At 36.5% G+C, this 19,916-nt stretch overlaps 1 protein-coding gene across 3 annotated transcripts; it reads left to right on the top strand.

The window, feature by feature from the left end:
* The first annotated feature begins 744 nt into the window (after positions 1-744).
* YIPF5 (Yip1 domain family member 5) lies at positions 745-18,929 on the top strand. 3 transcript variants are annotated; one of them, XM_042986333.1, is made up of 7 exons: positions 746-871; positions 992-1,119; positions 1,448-1,567; positions 9,399-9,571; positions 10,412-10,557; positions 11,592-11,773; positions 13,054-14,438. In XM_042986333.1, the coding sequence occupies exons 3-7, from the start codon at positions 1,458-1,460 to the stop codon at positions 13,214-13,216; spliced, it is 774 nt and encodes a 257-aa protein (XP_042842267.1). In that variant the 5' UTR covers positions 746-871; positions 992-1,119; positions 1,448-1,457; the 3' UTR covers positions 13,217-14,438. The 3 variants fall into 3 exon arrangements, with proteins under 3 accessions (XP_042842275.1, XP_042842267.1, XP_007078007.1); XM_042986341.1 differs by lacking the exons at positions 992-1,119; positions 13,054-14,438 and adding an exon at positions 18,655-18,929 and having other exon boundaries at positions 745-871; XM_007077945.3 differs by lacking the exon at positions 992-1,119 and having other exon boundaries at positions 747-871.
* The last annotated feature ends 987 nt before the right edge of the window (positions 18,930-19,916 follow it).

Raw genomic sequence — 19,916 nt, 5'->3', positions numbered from 1 at the left:
CACACTATTTTTACTGCCTGAAATATTCATGCCCTTCTGTTCCCCTTTTCACTTTTCTTTAACTCCTTTTGATCATTCCCTTCTCAAAGTACCTTTCCAGATTTTCCGTCCCAGATGAATATTACACTCTTTCAAAAAATTATAGAGGATTTAACAATATTAGTAACCATTTTACATATATTTATGTGTTAACCCCACCCCAACCAATCCCAGGTGAGCAGTACCATTTAGCTTGCATTCATCATAGTATCTCCAACAGCACAACTAGGTGAGATGTCAGGCAACACTGCATTCAATGTTACTAAATGAACATTTGACAGCCTCACTTACAAAAGGAGAGTAATAGCGTGATCATCTCATTAGGGTGTAAGGATTAAATAATACACCTAAACTCTGTAACACTGTCTGAATTACACTAAGTCCACAGAGACCGGCGTTCTGTGGTTTGTGGACAGGAGACCGGCTCCGTCCGCTTATTGACAGTATTTGCAAACCCTCCTCCAGGTCTCCGGTCTATTGAGGAATTCTTCCTCCAGACAGTAACTAACAAATTTCTGCGCTTGCGCCTTTCTGCCTCTGTCGGTAACCAGGCTTCGGGAAGTATTTCCCTTCTCGTTGGCCCGCAAATAGACTGATCAATCGACACTGCGCATGCTCCGCATCAGGTTTCCCCTTCCCCGGCCCGCCCAAGGGCCGGGACATCCGACCCAAGAGAGGCGCAAACTCTACCAACACGCCTGCGCGAGCGGGCGTGCCCCGGAAGCGGTTCTTTGGCCTTGTGACACGTAGCAACGGAGCCAGTTCAGGGTCCTAAGCGGTGTTTGGGGGTTTTGGGGGTTTGCCGGAGCCGCTGCCGCCGCTTCTCCATTTGGTGAGTGTTTCAGCTTGTGGCACACTGTTCGGCTTCTCCGCAGTCCAGTGCAGCGCGGCTTGTTGCCGCCTTTCGGCGCAGCGTTCCGGTCCTTTCGCTCAGACCCTCGCTCCCTTTCAGGTCCTTGCTTTGACGCGTCCCCTATACCTCAAGCGTGGCTTTCTAGGAGTCTGCACCGTCGCGGCAGGCTCAGCCCTTATTTTGCAAAGAGGCAGTCGCATTGTCAGCGGCAAAGCCCTTCCCCCGAGGTGAGGAATCGTCTTTATTGTTTTTAGACTTCCAAGGAACCAGTTCTCCCACGACCCTTCCCCTAGTTGTAATGACAATTGTAATAACAATTTAATGACAAGGAGCCTGGGCATACTGGCTCCTTGTAATGGAGCTGTCTTCCCAGCTCGTGATTTCGAGATTAGACGTTTCCTTTGTAACTGCCACCCAGACCTATCGTCCAAATGCTGGTGCCTCAAATTCCAGAAGAAATAATTTACTGCCTTCTGAGGCTTTTTGCCTAGTATCGAAACGAATTCAGTAGGACCTTGGGTATAAACAGTATTTGCCATTCTTCTTCTCTTGCAGATCATTTGCAATGTCAGGCTTTGATAACTTAAACACGGATTTCTACCAGACAAGTTACAGCATCGATGACCATTCACAGCAGTCCTATGATTATGGAGGAAGTGGAGGACCCTATAGCAAGTAACTTGTCAATTTTGACCATTTATTTAGTCAAGATTAAAGTGAAAGCATGTATCCTGAATGTTTGGTATTGCCTAAAACTGAATGTGGCAACATTCCCTTGTCAGGAAGGTGATTTTTCATAATCTTCCTTCCTTTGGAAAGATCTATGACATTGGTTTTGGTGTGAAGGGATTGCCCTAGTTAGAGTTTGGTGCCTTCTGCAAAATCTTTGGGTGGGCCTGAGTGCAAAAGTTGATTGTTAAAGAACTGTTTCCTCTTAATAGTATTTCTACATCATTTAAGATATGGGTAGGAGCTTGAAGGACCTAGAGGATACCTAGGCTATTTAGTCCACAGAACCAGTTAAAATTTTAAAATCTTGTGATGGCTAGTTTAGAAGTTAAATGAGTCCAGATTTCAGACCTTGTCACTGTTAACTCAGAGTGCTTAGTGACACTGTTTAGCAGTGTAAGCTGCCTGTTGTGAATCATCAGGTGATTTTATATATCAAGTGATAATCATTTTTATTACTCTTCTTACCAAAACCTTGTGCTCAGTACACACAAGTTGCCAGTTGCAGACGGAAGAGGGATCTCAAAACCTTTCAGCCCTGAACTTTTAAGAACAAAACAGAACAAAACACCCTGCTTTTTAAATAGGCTTTGGTGTTAGTGGTAGAAATACATTAGCTGAAAAAAAAAGAAAACAAATACATTAGCTGAGGCATTCTACCAATCTCTAGGACATCATATTCTTAGCTTCTTAGAACTTTGAAAGTAATGTCATCAGGCATTAAGTATACCAGGGTGGATTAACCTTGTTTGGGTGGTCCAGGACTCCTTCAATGAGCAGAATTGGAAACATCATGTTGAGAAATATCCATTCCTTTATTTACTTAAAAACGTGTTTTGTTGTTTTGTTTTGTTTTTTAATCAGTGTACCAGAGGGAAAATCAATGCAAGATTGGTCAGAGTGCAGCCACAGGGCTTTGGAAAACCTGCCTCTGTATGTGGGCCTGTTTTTAGCTAAATGGTGTTTGCATTCAACAGAACTGTGACATTTGGATTACAGCCTCCTAGGGGTATTTATCTCTGCCTTTCTTTCCTGCCCTGTCCGTGTTTGCATCACTTAAAGGTGTGGCTTATCTTTGCATCCCAGTTAACATCTTCTCCTTTCAGTTTTCTGCAGGGAGGTGGTTTACATATTCTGTTGCTAACTATCTCAATTGCATTACAGTCAAATCGTGTACCAGTAAGCATTGTTTCAGTGTAATGAAGTTTTATTCCAGGTACTTGCATACCCACTATTGCAATTAACAAATAGGAGTTTATAGATGAAGCCTAGGAAAACAGAAAGCTTAATGTATTAGCAGTCACAATTGGGTTTCGTTTATAAGTATCATTTATATGTTCATATAACGACAACAACAGCAACAAGTGAAAGGCCCTTTGATCTTAATCTATTGAGCTTTATGACTGTCATATTGGACAGGTCCCACATTGTGTGTTAGATATGCCTGTAAAATACCAATTACATATTTTTAAAGTATTTAAAGCTAGTATTTTTTCATTTTTGACTTAACTGGTAAATATCTTTATGGAATACAGTGTTGATTTAGTCAGTACAGATCGTATTTACCATACTGTGTTCTAGTTTAAAACCAGCAGGAGCAAGTCAGGAATTTTTCCCAACCAGGTCCTACCAGAAAAGGAAAACTGTAAAATTCCATGGCGTTGTCTTTCTTGCATCTTAAAGAAGGAATGAAGACACCACTTTTGAAGCAGTCGTTTTCTTGGGGACTATTTCTCTTCGTTACATGACATTTATGAGTCTTACATCACCATTCTAAAGTGTGGCCTTCAGACCCTAGAGGGTTGTTGAGACCTTTCAAGGAGTCTGTAAGGACAAGACTATTTTTATAACAGTACTAAGACATTATATACCTTTTTAGGTGTGTTGACATTTGTACTCATGTTTTAAAAACAGCGGTTGATAAAATTGCTAGTACCTGAATGTGAATCAAGACAAGGGCATCAAATCGTTCCAGTAATCATTATATTCTTCATCGCCACACACTTGCTGGGGTGTAAGGGGGAACCACTTTTATATACGGATGCCCTTGATGAAGCAGTAAAAATTACCGTGTTATTAAATCCTGACCCTTCAGTGCACACAGAGTGGCACTGTGCTGCATGACGAAATGGGAAAAGGTCCTAAAGCACTTCTGGTGTGTACTGGAGAGCAGTGGTTAGGAAAAGACCCTGTGCATTCTGAATCGCAGGCTGAAGTAGCTGCTTTTTTTTGAAAACCATTTCTATTGGAAAGAACATCTGACAAACTATGGTTAGACTTCAGTACTGGGCACATGTTTTCTTGAAGATGAAATAGTTGAGCCCCTTACTTCAAGAAAAAAAACTGACAGTATGTGTAGCCAGTGGTTAAATTCAAGTTTTCAGGTAAAAATGAGGATTTGGGAAAACTGTCCATAACTGTCAGCTTCCTAGTAATAACCATTTTTCTGATTAAATCATTGGTCATATTAACAAATGTGATTTTCTTATACTTACCCTTCATATATATGTCTTTATATTAAATATGTTAATATTTGGGAGATAGGTATAACTCATACTAATATTTTCTAAATCACCAGTGAAGGTTACGGAATCAAAAATGAGTAAAGAAAGGATCCGTTCAAAGTGCAAAGCACATTACTGTATTCTGTGAAACAGTATAAAAAGTTTATCAGTGGAGCACCTGGGTGGTTCAGTTGGTTGGGCATCTGACTCTTTTTTTTTTTTTTTTTTAATATATGAAATTTATTGTCAAATTGGTTTCCATACAACACCCAGTGCTCATCCCAAAAGGTGCCCTCCTCAATACCCATCACCCACCCTCTCCTCCCTCCCACCCCCCATCAACCCTCAGTTTGTTCTGTTTTTAAGAGTCTCTTATGCTTTGGCTCTCTCCCACTCTAACCTCTTTTTTTTTTTTTTCCTTCCCCTCCCCCATGGGTTTCTGTTAAGTTTCTCAGGATCCACATAAGAGTGAAACCATATGGTATTTGTCTTTCTCTGTATGGCTTATTTCACTTAGCATCACACTCTCCAGTTCCATCCACGTTGCTACAAAGGGCCATATTTCATTTTTTCTCATTGCCACGTAGTACTCCATTGTGTATATAAACCACAATTTCTTTATCCATTCATCAGTTGATGGACATTTAGGCTCTTTCCAGAATTTGGCTATTGTTGAGAGTGCTGCTATAAACATTGGGGTACAAGTGCCCCTATGCATCAGTACTCCTGTATCCCTTGGATAAATTCCCAGCAGTGCTATTTCTGGGTCATAGGGTAGGTCTATTTTTAATTTTCTGAGGAACCTCCACACTGCTTTCCAGAGTGGCTGCACCAATTTGCATTCCCACCAACAGTGCAAGAGGGTTCCCATTTCTCCACATCCTCTCCAGCATCTATAGTCTCCTGATTTGTTCATTTTGGCCACTCTGACTGGCGTGAGGTGATATCTGAGTGTGGTTTTGATTTGTATTTCCCTGATGAGGAGCAACGTTGAACATCTTTTCATGTGCCTGTTGGCCATCCGGATGTCTTCTTTAGAGAAGTGTCTATTCATGTTTTCTGCCCATTTCTTCACTGGGTTATTTGTTTTTCGGGTGTGGAGTTTGGTGAGCTCTTTGTAGATTTTGGATACTAGCCCTTTGTCCGATATGTCATTTGCAAATATCTTTTCCCATTCCGTTGGTTGCCTTTTAGTTTTGTTGGTTGTTTCCTTTGCTGTGCAGAAGCTTTTTATCTTCATAAGGTCCCAGTAATTCACTTTTGCTTTTAATTCCCTTGCCTTTGGGGATGTGTCGAGTAAGAGATTGCTACGGCTGAGGTCAGAGAGGTCTTTTCCTGCTTTCTCCTCTAAGGTTTTGATGGTTTCCTGTCTCACATTCAGGTCCTTTATCCATTTTGAGTTTATTTTTGTGAATGGTGTGAGAAAGTGGTCTAGTTTCAACCTTCTGCATGTTGCTGTCCAGTTCTCCCAGCACCATTTGTTAAAGAGACTGTCTTTTTTCCATTGGATGTTCTTTCCTGCTTTGTCAAAGATGAGTTGGCCATACGTTTGTGGGTCTAGTTCTGGGGTTTCTATTCTATTCCATTGGTCTATGTGTCTGTTTTTGTGCCATGGGCATCTGACTCTTGATTTTGGCTCAGGTCATGATCTCATGGTTTGTGAGTTCAGGCCCCACCTTGGGCCCTGCTGACAGTGTGGAGCCTGCTTGGGTTTCTCTCTCTGCCCCTCCTCTGCTTGCATGTGTGTGTGTATGCACACACTCTTTGTCTCTCTCTCAAATAAACTTAAGAAAGATGTTTATTAGTAGTTCCATCTTCTCTGTTGCAACTTAAGTTTAAAAAACTACCATCTTGCTTTGAATTTTGATGCAGAATGAAAAGAATATCCATGATAATCTGAAAAAGTTGTTAAATAATTTTCCAGCTACTTGTCTGCCTCACTAGATTTTCTTCAGATACTTCGACTAAGACAATATATTACCACAAACTGACAACAGAAGCAGATACAAGAATTTTTAGCTGTCTTCTGTTAAACCAGACAGGACCAAGATTGTCAAAAATATGATACAGTGCCACTTTTCTCAGTAATTTTTTAAAGAAATTCTTTCATTAAAATTTTATGCTAATATATGAAAAGTTTATTGTTACTTTAAATGAACTAATATTTAATTTTTTTTAATGTTTATATATTTTTGAGAGAGAGACAGAGACAGAGTGCAAGCAAGGTAGGGGCAGAGAGAGAGGGAGACACAGAATCCAAAGCAGGCTTCAGGCTCCAAGCTGTCAGCCCAGACCCCGACATGGGGCTTGAACCCACAAGCCATGAGATCATGACCTGAGCCAAAGTCAGACGCTTAACCAACTGAGCTACCCAAGTGCCCCATTAAATATTTTAAAAATTTCTCAGTTTTAAATTCTAATATGATAAATATTGACAGATACATCCCACAGGAATAAAAAATATTTGGGTTTCCCAGTAATAAATTTTGAAAGTGAAAGGGGATCCTAAGAACAAAGAGTTTGAGAACCACTGGTCTGTACCATTTTTTTTTTTTTAATTGCATACACATTCATATTCTCTCTCTCTCTCTCTGTCTGTCTCTGTGTGTGTCTTTCTGTGAGAGAGAGAATAAAATACATTCTGTTGATGCAGATTGTATCAGCCTCCATATGGAGCTTTTCTAGCTGTTTCATAAACCCAGTTTTAGATTTATGATACATTCTAACAGAGATCAACATAATAGCATATTGTACTAAATCAGAAAATGTGAATTCTTCCCCTAGTTCAGTTCAACCTGCTAATCCTGTAGGATATGTGTGTGTATGTTTAAGTAAGTAGAAATCAACATATTTCATACTAAAATGGAAAAAGACATATATGGGAAAAAAAGATATTATAGCTATCTCCATAAATTAGGATTTGGGGGTGATTATTATTATCATTGTTAAAAGTTGGTCCCCAGAGTCAAAAAGTCTAGTTTTGAATCTTGGCACCACCATAGGCAAATCATTTTAACCTAAATATTAGTTTATACATCTTTATAATGGGAAGGATGTTAAAAGCAACCTCCTAAAGTTATAGTGGCGTAATATGATATAATGCACATTAAACACTTAAAACTGTGCTTTACAAAGTAACATTCAGTTAGGTGACTTGTATTTCTGTAAATTTTCAGTAGCTAATACGTACCTATATGTTACCTGTAACATTTTAGAATAAATGAATTTTGATAAATAATAAATGTACAACAGTTTTAAAGATGCAGAAGTTTTTAATGTGAAAATTAAGTCTTCCACTTCCCCTTGCTTCCAAGTCCCTTTACCTGTATAATTATGTGTATTATATTAAATGTTACATTATACTTAAGCCTATGTAATTATACGTAATGTATGTATATGTGTATAAAATACACATATTCAAATATATAGATACAGATGTATTCTAAAAAGTACAATCAGAGTGGGTGCATATGGCATATACTATTCTGAACATTGGGTCTTTTTTGTTTCTGCCCACTAAGTATTTTTTGATTATCATTCCTTATTAGTTCACATAGAAGTACCTCATTTTTTTTTAACAAGTGCATAGTAATTTATGCCATATTACAGGATATTTACTCATAACTGTTTATTTTGTTTTTTATCGTTTGCTGTTAAAATAATGCTTTGGGACACCTGGGTGGCTCAGTCAGTTAAGCATCCAACTCTTGATTTCAGCTCAGGTCATGATCTCACAGTTTGTGAGTTCGAGCCCTGTGTTGGACTCTGCACTGACAGCACAGAGCTTGCTTGGAATTCTCTTTCTCCCTCTCCCTCTGTCCCTCCCCTGCTTATATGTGCGCTCTCTCTCTCTTTCCCTCTTCCTCAAAATAAATAAAAATTAAAAATTAAAAAAAATAATGCTTCATCAAATTCTATATTACTATATAGCCAGAAAACTAAATAACGTTTTTTTTTTAAGCTTGGATTGGACTAGAGTGGTAAATAAATCATGAGAGTCCCATTGGGCTCTCCAGAGGGTTATGTATATTTGAAATTTTCCCATTATTTGGATTTGCTTTTATTTTATTTTTTAAATGCTTACTTATTTATTCAGAGAGAGAAAAAGAGAGGGGAAGAGAGAATCCCAAGCAGGCTCTGCTCTCTCAGAGCAGAGCCAGTTGTGGGGCTCAGTCTCACAAACCATGAGATCATGACCTGAGCCAAAATCAAGAGTCAGACTCTTAACTTAGTGAGCCAACCAGGCGCTTCAGATTTGCTTTTAATCAAGATGTTCAGTTAATTTAAGATTTAATTTTAAAATCTCAAGTAATATTCATGGCAGTCATTAGTCTTATATTTATCAAAAGGAAACTATAAAATTTTAAAAGGTAATTAAAGGATCTTTAAGCTTTCTCAGTTCTTTTTAAAATAATTATTTTACTTCTGTATTTCTTACTGTGTATTTAGATTAGTCCCATTGATGGGTAAGTCATATTTTTCCCCAGAACATGGTAAAACAAGTTTTTAAAGATACTGCTTCAATGTCCTTCTGTTCACTGTTGTTTTTTTGGTTTTTTCTCATCACTAAAATAGCCATGGTAAAGCCTCTTTTTCTACAGTGCGGGATTTTACTACAGCACATATCAAATGAGACAGTAAGCGTATACCTACTTTGAAAAATTTTAAGTGCTATTAAAATGGAAGGTAATACTAATAATGTTTTGTTATATTCAGAAAGCTTTCGAGAAAGAGGCTTGAATTTTTCCACTCTGTGTTTGAAATTGATGGTTGTTCTTAAAGAGATTTACACATTTGGAAAAAAATAACATACTACAGAGAGTAAAGAATGATTGAACATTCAATGGAGATTCAAACCACAGTGGGAAATTACATAACTTGTAGTACAAAGTCTATCATGTTCAGTTTTCATCCATAGTCTTAGGTATAAATTTTATTCCTCAGCTATCTTTATATTATATATACTACTAGAGGGGGAGAAATAGATAAGATTTCTAAGTTTTCATTTTTTGACCACCTAATCTTTAAAAGTTTCATAGTTTATAAAATTCTTAAGCGCTGTAGAAGTGAGTGTTGGCATCATCAAGTAGATTCTCTGAAAAACACTGACAACTTACCATTGGAGATAATCATATTGATCCTAGTAATCATTTCAACACCATTTGCGAAAACTGGCCAAGTAGCTATCCTAGGAGTTGTGTGACTGTGACTCTCTCGCTCTCAGGGATATTCACTGTTGACGTAATTCTCAGAAATGGAACTCTGATTTACAGGCAGTATGCTGGCTATGACTATTCGCAGCAAGGCCGATTTGTCCCTCCAGACATGATGCAGCCACAACAGCCATACACCGGGCAGATTTTCCAGCCAACTCAGGCATATACTCCAACAACACCTCAGCCATTCTATGGAAACAACTTTGAGGATGAGCCACCTTTATTAGAAGGTAGGATTCGTTGCAGAGTACTCTGTAGTGTCCAGCTGGTTAGTGAAAATAAATCAGAGTTGGGAGAAGTTATCCCTTCCTTTGAGAGAATAATGTTACAGAAAAAATGTTTTCTACTAAGTAACCCATTTTGAACAGAGTGTGTATGAAACCACACTGAGCCATAAGGGACCAGATTTTTAATAGATCTTTATAAAGTGATTATTAGGTCAATATGTGAACATTGACTTTTACTTCACATTATTGATTCAATTCTGTCAGTGGAAGAAATGGAAGGAAATAGCATGGTAGTGATTATTCTATATGGAAGAAGTTGGCAAAACTAGTAACATCATTGAAAAATACGGTGATTTTCAAATTCTGTTCCAAAACCCATAAAGCAGTACTTCTGAACATTTTGGGCTGGGGGGGTGGAGGGTGTCGGATATCCTTTGAAAGTCTAACGAAAGCTATGAATCAAACAAATACTCTTCTCAGAAAAATGCACACCTGTGCATAGAAACATAGTTTTATATACAATTTCATAGCATCTCCAGGTATTGCTGAAGCCCCAGGTGAAGAACCCCTTACTCCGAACCCTGTCCATATATCCTTTTTACGCAGTCGTAGCTGAGAATGTCTTGTTTTGTCACATCCAAACACTTTTTCCATCACCAAAGCAGAAATAAGACTTTTGTGGAGTAAACACCACAGTCAGGGAAGACTGGTATTGAGGACTCCCCACAATAATGTCTCATATTGCTGAGTGTTTCATTCTGTCTCCTGTTCCAACATAGATTCTGGTAAACTAAAGATATATCAACAAATCCTAATTGACTTTCTTATTTTCTCTTCCTTTAGAATTAGGTATCAATTTTGACCACATCTGGCAAAAAACACTAACAGTGTTACATCCATTAAAAGTAGCAGATGGCAGCATCATGAATGAGACTGATTTGGCAGGACCCATGGTTTTTTGCCTTGCCTTTGGAGCCACATTGTTACTGGTAAGATTTTAGTTTAAACTCTCAGTATGAGATTAAACAACATTCTTTAATGGCCAAGAGCCATTTTTGAGACTGTTTATACATCAGATCTTTCATGTGTTTTGAATGGTATTGAATTGCTTGAAATTATACCCATTCATCACTTCTCCGTTGATAATAAATGTAATATATTTGGAAATACTTTTTTAGGTTTATTTACTTATTTTGAGAGAGAAAGAGAATGCAAGTGCACGTAATAGGGGAGAGAGAGAATCCCAAGTAGGATCCGCACTGTCAGCGCAGAGCCCAGCCCGGGGCTCCATCTCACAAACCGTGAGATCATGACCTGATCTGAGATTGAGAGTCACACACTTTAGTGACTGAGCCATCCAGGTGCCCCTAACACATTACTGTCTTAAGTCTGTTCAGTAATGTCTTTTACAAGAGCATAATTCAGTTTTGTTTTGTTTTTTGGTTTGTCAAAAGACTGTATAACTGCACCAATGGTTTGGAAAAATAATGAAAGAAAAATACATCTTCCATTATATTTTTCTTGCTTGTTCGTCATTTTTCTTTTCTCCTCCCTTCCCCATAGAACCCTGGTGTCCTGCTTATCCTGACTTCCTTTCTGTTAGCTCCTTTTGGTGGTATTTGTTGCTTTCAAGGGATATTGGCTATTATCCAAACATTCTGCAGGATTTTCCATCTTGGGTCTATAGTTTATTTGCTTCAAATCAAACAGATTTCTTTTTAGAAGTCTACTGCTTAAAGGTGATTGTAGCATGATTTTGTGTCTTTATTTGCTGAATTGTTCATATACTACCTGGAAAATGAAAAACCAAATATATGTATATTGGAAAGTAGGTACTTCAGACTTCCTGAGAAAGGTATAATAGCCAATTGTTGTTTTACTACTCTGCTTAAAGAATAGATACGTGTACAGATTTTGATGCTCACAAATTGAATATTTTCTACATGTACTTTTTTAGGTGAAATAAAGCCAAAAATAATTTATTTTTTTCCCTTTTAACCCATAATCTTTTCTTTACCCATAGGCTGGCAAAATCCAGTTTGGCTACGTATATGGGATCAGTGCAATTGGATGTCTAGGAATGTTCTGTTTACTAAACTTAATGAGTATGACAGGTGTTTCATTTGGTTGTGTGGCAAGTGTCCTTGGATATTGCCTTCTTCCCATGATCCTACTTTCCAGTTTTGCGGTGATATTTTCTTTGCAGTAAGTACTGATCTTTATTTGGGGGTTGATTGACCAGTTCTCTGTAGTAGGATTTCCCTCACGATCAGTTTAGGATAAATCACTAATTCATCAAACTTGAGATAGTGCCTGTTGTGAATGAGGACTATCCTCCATTAATTTCAGTGATAAATACTGAAACTAAGAATAAATTTAAATTTTTTTATTACCATCTCTGCTTTTATCTGTGATAAAGAATTTCACTACTTTTGTGTTTACTTGGCACTGAACAGTAGTGATTGTTAAGTCAAATATTGCATGAAAAGATCAGGTTGTGAAAATTATACTTTCCATCTCACAGTTTTTAGACTATAGCTAATTTCTTAAAGATGTTGGGCATATGTTAAGTGAATGAATAATAAAACACATACTGTCTACTTGGCAGCTTTTTAAGTGAAAATGAAGCATTCTTTTTATGGCAAGAGGCTGTTAGTAGCCTACCATGTTCTCAGATGTATATGTAAGCAGCTTTAAGTGTGTAATTTGTTAAATAACGTTTTAGGTAAAGTGAGAAGGAAAGGTGTAAATTCCTGCTGATAAATTCTCTGCTCACAGCCAGCATGCAGCTTCTTTATCAACAGTTCAGGCTCCTCCTTGTGGCTAGTGCCTGGCACAACCAGTGATGGGGCTTTGTTACCCTCGGTTTAGGACAAGAGCGTGTAGCAGCTCTTCGATACTAGAGATTTGGCAAGATGATGGCCTCACAGTGTTTCTGCTTTGCGTAAAAATGCTTCAGATTTTCAGTGTAGAAACCTTGACTCTTCATTTGTTGAGATTGGTACACTTATATTTGAATTTTACAAAAGAGATTTTCTATGAATGCACTATTTTCTAACCAGAGCAGTTTTGCTCTCAGGAGGCATTTGGCAGGGTCTGGAAGTAATTTTGGGGGATGCAAAAGTGTTAAAGGCGGGGGTTCTGCTGACCAGCCTTACAATGTACAGAACAGCCCTTCACAACAAAAGTGCATCCATCCCAAATGTCAGTGATGCCAACATTGAGAAACCTGGCTCCTGTGCTGACAGGCATAAAATGTAATTATAAATGAGATTTTTGAATGTGGATGTGAATGATTCAGCATTATTGAATTCACTGTGAGGTACTTTATTTTAGCATTTGAAAACAAAATCTTGACCATTTCTTCAGATGTGTACAATGTGGATTTAAAGTGCTTTTCTTTAGAATTGGGTTATTATATTCTTACGGTATCTAATCTCATCTACTGCCCCCCCCCCCCTTCCGTTTTTCCTTTTCGGTTACAGAGGAATGGTAGGAATCATTCTCACTGCTGGAATTATTGGTTGGTGTAGTTTTTCGGCTTCCAAAATTTTTATTTCTGCATTAGCCATGGAAGGACAGCAACTTCTAGTAGCATATCCTTGTGCTTTGTTATATGGAGTCTTTGCCCTAATTTCCGTTTTTTGAACTGAATTGATCTGGCATGTGGACACCATTGAGCCAAAAGGACTTTGAACTCTTATATTGGACCAGCGAACTGCTACAGTGCAACTCCCGTGCAGATCTAACATTTGACTATTGGCGCAGTGGAAGTAAACATACATCTTTTGTTCATTTTTATAGAACTTTTGAATACTATGTTGGATTTACTTGCAGTATGACTAGCTTTAAATGTTTGTGCTTATACCAATAAGAAGTGCTATTTCTTTCCTGTTCTGCAGCCTTTGAAAAACAGATTTTTTTCTTGCAAATTATATTAAGATGTTTTTGATAGGTTTTTATCAACTGTGGGAAACTAACCACAGGGCTGATAATCTTTTCTTAAAAACAACCCAGTCTTGGTTAAGAAGACACAAGATTTACTGCAGAAATGTTTTTCCAAGGGATTGGGAAAGAAAAATTGCCTGTAATTGCCTGTATTCTCAAGTTAGATGCACTTGAAGCAAAAAAGTGATCCCAATGTAGAGTTTTATGAGTTTGCCCTGCATAAATTTGACATTCCTTTAAATTATCTCATGGAGTTTTTGCTAAAATTCAACAAGACAGCAAGTTCCTAGTCTACTTGATTGTAGACAGGAAGTGTGAGCACCTGTTGAGGTTAGCATGAACTAAACCATAGTGACCTAGACTGAACGCATTAATGTTCATAGTCGTATCTCCATGTTTCCTAGGAAAAAGAAAATCACTAACCTTTTTTGAGAAATAGATTTAAAACGTCACAGTTTCAGTACTGCAGTTATCAATGTAAAGTGCATTTGATGCTTAGTAATTAAAATTTTCCCAGTTTTAACTGTGTTGAGTTGACTTTTGCTGTTTTCGGTGTCGCATTTTCTTTAATTAGGTTCTGGTTTTAACTTGTATTCATAATTTATTCTAAGCTTGAAGAATAGAAGTCATTTAGTATAGAATCAGAAAAGAGATTAAATGAAAAGCAATGTACTTTGAGTTACAACATTATTTCCTTGTATTAAATTTATTTGGTTCATGTCATGTTCTCTTGCCAGAGAATCTATGAGAAAATGCTGTATCTTGTATTTTGATACAGCATTGGCTTTTTCTGAAGAAAACTGCCTCTGATTTTTGGACAGGCTCATTTACAGTTGTGAGAAAGATGCCTTATGGGAAGGAAAATGTTGCCTTTTTCAAAAAAGGAGACTTTCAGACCAAATAAAAACAAACACCAAACTGATGTCAATGGTTCTTTTTAAAAGTTAGTTTTCAATCATAAAAGGAGGTTAAGATAATAAAACACATTTCTTGTAAGATCATGATTTCTGATCTCTGGAATCATATAAATATGTTTTTCTTCATTAATACTTAATTTCCTAGAGGAATACTCTCACTAATTTGTTTTGGGCTGGGTTTTCAAACATACCAAAGTGTTTTAGAATATTTTTTATTGTAATCTGTGTATAGTATTTGTTTTGTCTTTTTCAGTTCATTTTATAAATACACACTAATATTGTTAAGGTAGATATAATGAGTGCCTTCTGTGAATATCCAGTTTTTCCCAGTGATCAGTGTAGAGGATGCTTTGGGAATTAAATTTCCCTACTATTGCTTAGACTTAGACCATTAATCTTCAGCCAGATTCCCCAAATGGATCAAATTGTTTTATTTTTTTGCCTCTCCGAGCCCCAAGATAATACTTTTTAATTTAAATCAATATTGAGAGACTATTGTTACTTGTCTTATAGAACTCCAAAATGATTACATGCAAACCCATTTTATATATAACGGTTATCCTGTCAAAACAGCTTTATAGTGGAATTGTATTTAATGTAAAAGGTTAGTTCTAGAGTTTGCTTGCTACCTGGTGAGTCCTGTATAGCCAAAATTTCCCTTCTAAAATTTCTCTTTAAAATGCAATATATGTAGCCATATTTATGCATACTTTAAAAACTGAAAAACTATGTTTCAAAAAGTTATATGTAATAACTTTATTCTCTGGCATTGTAGTAGGTTTCTCTTTCTTGAGTTAAGTTACAAGAAGAGCATCTAGCTTGCTTTTAGGTAGGGCCCATTTTATACCAAAACCATATACATGTACCTTTAAATACTAGACACACTCAGTATAACTTCAAGCTCACTTAGTGATTGATCCTGGATAATAAATTTACCATGAATGGATCTGCAAGTTCACTCACTGGAGCTACTGTGTTATGTGTTACTTATGCATGCATGCATGTATATCAAGGACAGATAACTGCTTGTATGTATGGTATAAATGTATATTTTATGACTTTTAATACCATGTTACATTACCACGTTTACCAGTGGGTGCTTCCAAGAGCTATGTAACTAAGCTTGTAGGAAGAGGCATTCTTCCTCCAGACACAGTTATAAAGATGGTGCAAAATTCTATAAATCTTAAAATGCTAATTATGTCCTCAAGTACTAAGCATCCAGTCAAAGAGAATTTTTTAAAATGTATCTAACGACATGATTTCAGTTAGAATTTAAGTACTGTGCATTGATATTTTCCAAGTTTATTTGTAAGCTTTAATGGGCATTGCTCAACTCAAATATACTCCAAAGCTAAGTAAGGACAGTTGTCTCTGAAGATCAAATTATGCATTATTTTTATAGTATTCATTACCTATTTAAAAAAAAGGAGACTTTCCTTTCTGAAGTTATACACTTTTTTCCATATAAATGGAAGAATTTAGAGCTTTGGGCAAAAGGAGAACTCTAGAAATTACAATCTCCTATAGGGTACTGTGACCTAGTTGTGGAGAATTGTGGGAATTCAGGAGCACATTGGAGATCTGCCTGTTGTCGTATAGAGCAGAGCTGATGTAATGACTCAGACAATTTTCTTAACTTGCCCTGTGAGAGAAATAAATAATAATGTGTGTGTGTGTATATATGTATATATAACATATAACAATAATGTGTATATATAATTGTGTGTATGTATATATTATATATATATATATATATATATATATATATATATATATATATCTCACAGGGCATTTTATATATTTTATAAACATTTAGAGTTAGGCAAAAACATAAGTACCTTTTCAAAGAGTTACAGTAGTTAACAAGAGATTCCTTTTTTTTTTTTTTTTTTTTTAGGATGTATTTAGGATTTGGGGGAAGGAATGGAAATAACAAGATATCAAAGTTTGTTGTGAATGCCCTAAGGAAGAATTGGATCCTGTTTGGATCCTGTACTTTTATGAATAGTAGATAAGAATGACCTATCATATCATTAGCTTGTCAAGAATACAGTAGTTACTTTCAAACAGCTTAAGTAAAACCTATTCTCACCACTCTGTACAATCTATGCTATTAATATTTTACACCACCAGCGAAGACATAATTGATTTGTAACTCTACCACCATCCTAATTATTGAAGTTTGGATTTTAATACATTACTATTGCTTGAATTTCAATAAGCTTCTTTGTTCTTTAATAATTGAATACTCATAACCGGGAAATAGGTAAAATAAAACATTAAATATTATCGATTTCTAGGGATTGGCAGAGTACTTACTTAAAAGTGTTTTATATTGACCAGTGTATGTCTCAGAATGGCGACTATAAACTGAAGAATGAAATCTAGCAGTGTGTAGTTAGGATCTTGCATCACAGGTAGGAATACATCGTCTACCCTTGTGCACTTTAGTCCCTACTTTAGTTAATGAAGAACATTGTCTGCTGATGGAGCACAGTGTCCTGTGTTTGTGCAAATAAATTAAAATGATTACGTCCTCAAATGAGGCCTAATTAAATACAGAGCTGTTCTCCTAATTTAAAAGCACAAATACTTTCTTGAGCACATTAGGTTCTGAAAATCGGATATTACATTTTTTGTGAGCCTAACTAATTAGGCTTACCTTGCATATATAAATTTGGCTTATTTCTGAAACTACCACTAAATCTGATAGCATGCAGAGTGATTATGCATTAAGATGTTTTAAATAGCTTTTTAACACTAGTGGCACAAAAAGAATTTTAAAAATGAGAAAACAAATGTGCTCAGTAGAAACATTTAAGATACTTGTAAATTTATATACTTACTTGAGTTACTCTGATTATCTTAAAAGTAGACAAAGCAATATGGTTATTTCATTTTTTTTCTCCAAGTAAATATAAATCAAACAAAGGTCCTTAGAATTTCATGATAAATTTGCTTACAGTTTTCAGTTTGTGATCTTTGATAATGCTGTATGACTTGATAGTCTTTTCTTTAGGTAGAAATGGTCCTACAAGTCCTACTATTTTTATATGTTTTAATTTTCAAAACAGCATTGCTCTGTGGTTCTCTATTACCTCAGCATATTTATACTACTCAAGCAGCAGAATGGGAATACTGGTAAAAGTATCATGTCACACCCACGCTTCAGATTATTCCTACATCAGAAGGGAAGACTTCACTGAAAATGCGCTTTTTTTTTCCTTGCCCATGTAGAAGAATAAGTCTGACAATGTCATTTTTAGGTCACTCCTTTACATAGCTTATTGTAAAAGGTTCTGAAATGTGACCATTTTTAATTTCTCATTCAGTGGATCTGTGTGCTTACATGATTTAGTCATTTCAGGACCTTCCCCAGCATTTACTCTAATTGTACTTTAATTGTATCTGTAGTTCTCTTTAGAATATGAAATATATAGTATGATCTGACAGTGACTCTGCTCACATTAGGCCTTGTTACCCAATTTGTTACTATGTCAATTCCCAAGAGTTAAACTGTACCATGGTAGCAATTAAAAAGACTAAAACCAACATCTCTACTCAGACATCTGCAGAAATCAGTTTTTTATATAAATTTTTATTGAGCTCTCAGAGTTGAATTTCCTAATAAAATGATTTAAAATGCTTTTTTTTTTTTTTTTTTTTTTTTTTTTGCTTGTTTGTTTGCATGGGGTTGTTTGTTTAGAGGATGTTTGTTTACTTTAGCATTGTATTTACATTTTACGGCTTGTTTTTTTTAATGCACTTTAAAAAAAAAAAACACTTTCTGAACTGTTTCCATGTGGTACATTTTCATCACTGCTTGAGCAGTCCTGTTAAAAGAATCTTCTAGCTTTAATGACATTTCAGATACTCCTTGCATATCTAGGTCTGTCACAAGGTCATACTTAACCCAGTCTCAATTTTTACCATCTCTTGAGACCATATTTTATTCTGACTGGCCTAGGTCACAATCTTCCTGCGATAACATGGTTTTGGTTTTTCTATAAAAGATTGAATCATTTCTATGGTTTAATAAAAGATTAAACTGCATCTGCAATGAGGTGAATGTTGTTTAAACAAGGTTGTCCTTGCTGAACCAAAGTTAGAGTTTAATATTTGACGTGAGAGTCATACTGATTTTCTGTTCTTACTCATATCGCAAAAATAAGAGAGAATCATTTATGAACAAACCATGGAACCTCTTGTCTTAACCAGGACCCAGCTAGAAGCAGAACGGGAAGCTGAGCTGAGACTATGAAAATCAAGACTGAGTTGAGGGTGATAGTGGAGAATCTGGGGCCTTAACAGAATCAACAGGAAGACAGTGGGAGAGATTGTGCTAATATGTACTAGGAGATTTGTTTTAATACTTACACTATGTCATATGAACACTAATATAAAATTTTCAGTGTATCAAAATACAGCCTATTTTCATTATTGGTGTAAAAGCAGTAAGTACTAAAATAAAGGAAATCAAACAGCAGGAAGCTGTTAATTCTTTAAATCACTCTTATCAAAAAAAAAAAAATCACTCTTATCAAGAAATCCAACTGTAAAGCAGTTTTTAAACATCCAGACAACACGATACAATTCTTGCTGATAGTCATGTTTGCAAAAACTTTCACAAATGAATCCATGCCAGCCCTAGGGTTGGGAAATTTTTCTTATTAAACTGTGCATGCTGCTATCACAGCTTTGGTGTCCCTCCTCTTTCTTTATTGGAGACAGACGGGATCGGGCCTCCATCCTCTAAGACTGGAGCAGGGTACCTGTGGTCCCTGGCCAAGATCTGGAAGAGAGTATTCATTAACTACCACCATAATACTCTTCATTTCATCTGCCCTTGCCTCCTCCGCGAGGCCGAGTGCGCTGGCTGTTGGTACCCCTCCAAACAATTTTCTCCATATTGGCAATTACAATATTATGATTCAGATCAGAGCTAATGAATTGAAATAAAGAGCGATGAAAAGTAAGCAGTTTGTCAACATGTTTAAGAGAAACAATAGAACTACTGCCCAGGGTTTGGCTTCTATCCCTGCCTCTCTGTCCTTTTGAGGTCTGTGTATTCCAACTTTAATTGACCCTGATAATAGCAATGAGATGTATTTGTAACATTTGTTGTGCATATCAAAATTTTATGTTGCCTATTCTCAGCTGTTTAACAAAAACGTTATATTGCCCCTCTAAGTGATGGGGAAAATAGACTTGATATCTTTTTGCAGCATTACAGGGAGGAATGAGGCCCTTGCTTGAAGTTTTCCCGCCTTGCTCATTGAGCTTTTCCCATTGAATTTGGCCCCCAACCATTAAGTTCCTTCTGTGAACCAAGTCCGGCCCTTGGCTTCCCCCTTCCAAGCTGAATATTCTCTGCTTTCATGCTTTCACTCACAACTTAATTTCTTTTTCTGATTGCCCTGGCACTCTCCTCTAAATCCTTTCCAAATTCTTCACGTTTCTTTAGTTGTGTAGCCCAGATC

The sequence above is a fragment of the Panthera tigris genome, chromosome A1 (assembly GCF_018350195.1).
Source record: "Panthera tigris isolate Pti1 chromosome A1, P.tigris_Pti1_mat1.1, whole genome shotgun sequence".
Classification (NCBI taxonomy): domain Eukaryota; kingdom Metazoa; phylum Chordata; class Mammalia; order Carnivora; family Felidae; genus Panthera; species Panthera tigris.
Note: the sequence above shows the minus strand (reverse complement) of the source record. Positions and strands in the feature narration are given on the sequence as shown.

Excerpts from the sequence above, each read along its gene's own strand:
- YIPF5 (XM_042986333.1), top strand. The coding sequence starts at position 1,458 with ATGTCAGGCTTTGATAACTTAAACACGGATTTCTACCAGACAAGTTAC. Across the intron at positions 9,572-10,411 it reads TGAGCCACCTTTATTAGAAG|AATTAGGTATCAATTTTGAC; the intron begins GTAGGATTCGTT and ends CTCTTCCTTTAG. Across the intron at positions 11,774-13,053 it reads GCGGTGATATTTTCTTTGCA|AGGAATGGTAGGAATCATTC; the intron begins GTAAGTACTGAT and ends TTTCGGTTACAG.